The sequence below is a fragment of the Agelaius tricolor genome, unplaced genomic scaffold (assembly GCF_023055355.1).
Source record: "Agelaius tricolor isolate 1412-34295 unplaced genomic scaffold, bAgeTri1.0.p SCAF_1, whole genome shotgun sequence".
NCBI classification, from domain to species: domain Eukaryota; kingdom Metazoa; phylum Chordata; class Aves; order Passeriformes; family Icteridae; genus Agelaius; species Agelaius tricolor.
Genome location: NW_027269261.1, coordinates 9,187,265 through 9,193,264, shown reverse-complemented (window position 1 = coordinate 9,193,264; position 6,000 = coordinate 9,187,265). Strand labels below are relative to the sequence as shown.

Sequence of the window (6,000 nt, the reverse complement as noted above, 5' to 3'; positions counted from 1 at the left end):
TCCTGGATTCTGACACAAACTGCCTCCTGCAGGGCCCCAGATCTGCTCAGCTTTGCTCTGTAGTGGATCTGCTGTGCCACCACCTTTATTTTGGTCAAGATGGTTCATGGCAGTGGAAATGCTGCACGTAGCAGCCTTAATGCTGGTTTGGTTGGATGATCCTGCAGTTTGGATCGAGGCTCTAGCTCTCCTTTGGTTCATTTATTCATTTCTGTAGCATAGTATTCACTCTCATATTAATTTACATTTCCTATTATATCTCTAATGGGAACTCTCTAACCAGTCATTACTTTATCCATATGTTAAATGTTCATTTTGCAGCTATTAGTATTCTATCTAGGCTATATATCTCTTAAATACTAATTTTGGACATTGCCCAGTCTTCCTCTGCAGAATGCCACCATTCTGAACCTAGTTCACTAGGATGGACTAAATACACACAGATCATTAGACCAACACCAGTTTTCTGTTGGTGCCATTTTCATGCTCATTTTTTCAACAGAACTTTTTTAAGCCCTTCTGAGCATTGCTTTAGCCCTCAATGTATACAGCTCACTACAGTGCTCTCAGAAAATAATGTCCCAGTTTGCAGCAAGATTGGTTTTCATCCAAATACTGAAATTTGGATGAAAACTTTTTAGGTGAATTTTCCCACCATGTATGATAATGCTGATTGTTTCTCTGCCTTCAGGCCTCCAAAATCAACAAATGTAAGAAGACAGGTCATGCTCATATCAGTCAGTGGCACAATTTATTGCTTCTTCAGTGGGATCAGTTGTATCACCAGCACCTGAATAAAAAAATGTATAATGCAGTAAGAATTTTCTTACTGGAATTGTTACATTTGGACACTTTTATTTTTAAGTTGAAGGCCAGTTTCATTCCTGTCTTTTATATTGTCTTTCATTTTGGTGCTGGTGTAAACATCAGGCCTAATTTTCTTTCCCCTTTTATAGATGTACATACTTGCTTTAGATTTTTTCAAAAATTATGGCTGTGGTAGCTGCTTTTACAAATGAAACTGCAGAATGCATGCAGATGGCCTCTACAGGAAGAGAGCTAAGTTTTCTCTTTCTCCCCTTCTGGTCCAATAAACATTGATTTATAAAATGTGGAACAGATCCCACAGGACACCAGAATATTCAGTAGCCTGGTAAATATTCAATGATCTAGGATATGCATTCAAATATTTGCTCCACATAATAGATGTAAAAAGAAGAAAAGAAAAATTTACCTGTTGGTTTCTCTCTCATTTTTATATTCTCAAGATAAGAAAATTGTGCTTGGGCTACCAAGGCACGTCACCTGGGCAAAGTGAAGAAATCAGATAAAGATAACAACAGCCCTTCAATAGGTGATGTAATATGAATGCTCAAATATGCTTTGTAAAGAGGACTCAGTCTGATTTATTAAAAGGTAAACTGGGTTCTTCTCTGCCTCACCAAGTGGGATAAGATTAACGATTTCACTGCAAGGAACTGTACCAAGATTAATGGCTATAGTAGAGATGCTAACGTTTGTGTTTAGCAGGAACTATGAGAAAATAAGTGAAATGTTGCTACTGAAATGTTGCTCAGTTGTACTTCACCTTTCTTTGAAGCACAAGAGGGTATCAAAAGAGAAAAGCCAGTCCTTGACCAGGGGCTGCACACAAGACATTCCTGTTTCCGTATGAACAGATGTAGGCCCTGTGTTTGACTTCAATTGGACATCTCTGTACCCCTGTGAACTGTTCTGAACAGGTGAAGCTGTGTCAGATAATAAGCACAGTGAGGCTGTGATGTGTCCTTTGTCACACCAGCCCCTCATCACTCCTGCTCTAAGTCAAGCACCTGCTGTGCTCCAGGGCTAAATCCATTCATTGCATAGGGAAGGGACTTTCCCTCCATGGGGGCACAAGTGAAGCTAGGAGTGTCTCTAAGTTGTAGGGAAGCTTATTTATTTGTTTATTTAGTTCATGGAAGTTGGTGTGAAGGAGAAAATTACTCTTGTTACAGAGAAGGCTGAGTGGCACGGAGGCCAAGGTCCCTTCCTAGAGCCTTGATCCAGGTGGACCTTGGCCTCTGCTGCAGCCACCGTGATTTTCACAGTAGGTGGGACTAAGGGCTGGGGGCGTGGTGTGGGGATCCCAGGAGTCACAGAGTCTCAGAATCAGGCTGGAAAGGACCTTCGAAATCATCGAGTTCAACCTTTGAGTGAACACCAGATTGTCAAATACAATATGGCACTGAGTGACATGTCCAGTCTTTTCCTAAACACTTCCAGGGGTGGTAACTCCGTCACCTCTCTGGGAAGCCCATTCCAATATCTAATCACAATTTCTGTGAAGAAATTCCTCCCAATGTCCAACCTGAACCTCCCTGGCCCAGCTAAACGCTATGGTTACATGGGACCACATGTCCGCAGCCTTCTTTCAGGGAGTTCCAGAGAGTGATAAGGCGACCTCTGAGCCTCCTTTTCTCCAGGCTGACCACCCCCAGCTCCCTCAGCTGCTCCTCCCAGGACTCGTGCTGCAGACCCTACAGCCGCTCTCTTGCCCTTCTCCGCACACACCAGCTCAGCCCCGTTCTCGGAACCTCAGCCCGGCATCTCCAGCTCCAGCCCTGTTTTTACACCGCCGGGGCCGTTTCCTGCGTCCCGGACGCTCCACGAGCGCCGTGGGCCCGCGGGAGGCGCTGGCGTGCGGGCGAGCCGGGCCAGGCTCGGGCCCGGGCCCCGGCGCTGTCGCCCGGCAACAGCCCCGCCGCCCCGGGCACAGCCCGGTACCGCCGCAACCCGGAAGCAGAGGGGCGGAGGAGGCGGGCGAGGGGCGGCGGCGGGGCGGGACGGCACCGGGGTGTCCGCCCGCTCCCTCCCTCCCTGTCGCCCCGCGGGGGCTCCGAGCGCCAGCGCCGCGCAGAGCACGCAGTGTCGCACCCAAGCACCCGCCACGCCGTGTCCCCGCACCACACACTCCCCCAGATCCTGTCGAGCCGGCGGCACCGCGCTCAGGCTCCTCCTGGTCGGTGCGGGAGGAGGAGGAGGAGGAGGCGGCTGCTGAGCGGCGGCTGCCGGAGCCAACGGGCGGCGGGGAGCGGGGCGGGCGCTGCGGGGGTGTCGGGGTAGAGCGAGGCGTGACCCGGCTGACGGGCACCGTGCGGCGGGCGCGGAGCCGGACTCGGACCCGGCGGGATCAGCGGCACCAGCGGCGGCGCGGGGCGTCGGTATCGCTCGGCTCTGGCTCTGGCGCGGCGTCTCCTCCACCCCCTCGTGAGCCTGGGGAACCTGCAGCTCAAAGCCGCCGCCAGCCACACCACCATGTACTCCGGCAACAAGCGGAAAAAGCTGTGGCGGGAGGAGAAAGGTATTATCGCCCTTGCCGGTGGCCGGGCCCGCTTCTCCCGCCTTTAAGCCCACGTTGAGCCGGGAGGGAGCGAGGGAAGGGAGGGACGTGGTCCCGGTGCCTTCAGAGCCGCCGCCGCCGCACCGGGGGGTGTCCGGCAGCGCTTGCCGCCGGCCGCGGCTGAGGGGACGGGGTGGGGAAGGGGGAACTCCGTGTTCTCTGCCTTCGTCCTGGGCTCTCCTGGCCGAACCAGCCTTCATGGCAGCCCGGGCGTGCGGGAATTGGGGACGTTCCCCTCACACCTCGGCGTATCCATGAGGAGCGGAGCCCCGGGGCGGAGGGAGGGCGGTAAACAAGCCCTCTCCGGAGGGCTGCCCGCCCCCAAGTCACCTTGTGGGAGTGTTTCAGGCCGAAAAGTTGGGCACATGCTCTCGAAACGTGCTTTTTCTGCTTTCAGTGGGTTTGTTTTCTGAGGGGAAGCGTGGTTTATTGGGATCATTGGTATAATCAGTTTGGATTCTAGCGTCGTTCAGCCGGGGTGAAATGTTTGGGGTATGGGAGTCTCCGAGCACCTCTACGTCCCATCTTTTCAACTATTTATTTATATTCTAAGGACCCCGACCTGTGTATTCTCAGTTTATAAAGCCCCTAAGCCAAACTCCAGAGCATGAAAACTGTGGGCCAAGCATTTGATGCATTGTTTTGTTTGAACTTTGTATTGATCCGGGGAGACCAATGTAAAAATTAAGAAAAAAATTCACAGAATCTAAGTGCGATGTTTATATCTGTGAGGAGGAAAGCTTCTTGCTCGGTGTGTTCCAAATAATGTAGTAATAGATGAGGAGAGGAAGAAATACCTATGAGAGGGTCATATTTTAAGTTCTCTTTTTTCCATCCATCACTCTTGTGACTCTGTTTCAAGCTAAGAGGGCTGAAGACCAGTTCAGTGAACAGGATTCAAGTGCATGTTTCTAAGGAAAAATTGTTAAAACAGAAATGAACTTATTTTTCTGTAGTGTAGTTGCTCCTGTCAAACTCCTCTCAAATGAAGTGAGTCTTTTTCTTTCAAGCTGTCTTACAATCCATGTTCCCATAGTAAAGGTGAGGCAACAAATTTCTACCTGGCAGAAGTTTCTGTTTTCTGTGAAGAAAGTACAGTTAAATTGTCTCAAGCATTGTTTATGTGTGGCCAGTTACAACCGACTTTTCCCTTAATGCTGTATGTTCCAACTTTGAAACATACAAGGGGCAAGATGGGGGAAAGTGACTGGTAGGCTCCTAGTGAATGTTATTACTACTCCCACTTGTCTATTGCAGCTCTGTTTCTGTCTGTGTGAATTCATAGCCTGGCAGGTGAACTCCAGTCATTAGTAAGGAGGGTCTCTGGAAACTGGAGCTGCTGTGGCACATTTTTGGTGTCTCAGTCTGTGATGAGGATGGTGGTCTCCATCAGCATGGAGATGTTACTGAAGGCAAATTAGTGCTGCTGAATGTTTTCCATCCAGGATGCATTTTTGAGTGCTAGCTGGCCACAGCTCCGTGTCTTTTTGCCCAGTGAGAACGAAGAGCATTTGCCAGTCTTCTGCTCCAGTAACTGTTCCAGCACCATGCCGATGTTGGCCCCGAGTACTTTGAGTGAGGAGGGCAGAAAAAGCTTCTCTCTTCATTGCTGGCATTGCCCTTCAGGTTTTAGCCCTGTAGGACTGCTCTTATCAAGTACCTCATTTACTAGAGAGGAAAATTACAGAAGCCCAGCTTCCCTCCTTCTTACCCAAATCAAGTCTTGTCAGGTCTGCCTTCACCTTTCACAAGCACCCCTGAACCCCTGCAAAGCTGGCTGTGCTCACTGGCTCTGTTCTTCCTATGAAGCTCTGAGTGCAGTTGCAGTTGCTCTCAGCCTTTTATATTCTGAAGCTCTTCTTAAAATGAAAAAATCACTGATTGCTAAATTTGAGTTCAAACCCACTGACAATAAGCTTGCTTTTCTTAATTACTTTCTTGGTAATTAAGGCTCGGTCCACGTCCTCTCAGGGGAGATCTTACATGAGGACAGCTGAAACAGAGCAGGAGTGGAGGTGATTTCAGAGCCTCAGACACAGGACTGGGCTGCCTGCAAACTTCCCAAGTTTCTGCCACAGGCAGAAAACTGTGCTTGCAGTGAAGGCTGTTGGGAGCATCCTTGGGGAGATTTTTAAGACTCAATTTAAGTTCTTGCTGCTGACTCACAATAGCAAACTTTTGTAAAACCTTCCCAGAGAGAAAAACTTGTGTTTTGAAGGCACAGGAGTGGCTCTGTCACCTCTTCAGCAAAAGGCACCTAGCCTGGCTGTTTGTCAGTCCCTCAAAACTGACACGCTCTGCCCACCTGGAGGAATTCCAGTGTGCAGGTCACATACTTGGAGTTTCCTATGCCTGGAGCTTGGGATGGGCACCCAGCTATGCAGAATGGTGACCCTCATCAGTCAGTTCTCATGGCAGGTGTAAATGTCCCACTGAGGTACCAGGCTGAATAAGGAGAGAGAAATGCTTCTGTCAACTGAAGAAATCGGTAATACTGTCAAAAAATACCAAAATGAACTTATTTTGTTAAGGAAGGCTGTGCTCAAAACTTGCCTTATTAGACTGTGCTGACTGCAGCCTACATAATTAAGAAATTTTATTTTAAAGAAACACAAAAG

At 49.2% G+C, this 6,000-nt stretch overlaps 1 protein-coding gene across 3 annotated transcripts in view; it reads left to right on the top strand.

Moving 5' to 3' along the window:
* The first annotated feature begins 3,073 nt into the window (after nucleotides 1-3,073).
* MACROD2 (mono-ADP ribosylhydrolase 2) overlaps nucleotides 3,074-6,000 on the top strand; it is an 850,774-nt gene continuing 847,847 nt past the window's right edge. Inside the window, exon 1 of one of the 3 annotated variants that reach the window (XM_071422251.1) lies at nucleotides 3,074-3,343. In XM_071422251.1, the coding sequence (XP_071278352.1) occupies nucleotides 3,298-3,343 (46 nt within the window). In that variant the 5' untranslated portion in view covers nucleotides 3,074-3,297. The remainder of the gene's footprint in view (nucleotides 3,344-6,000) is intronic. The other 2 variants (XM_071422242.1, XM_071422232.1) reach the window with 2 other exon arrangements.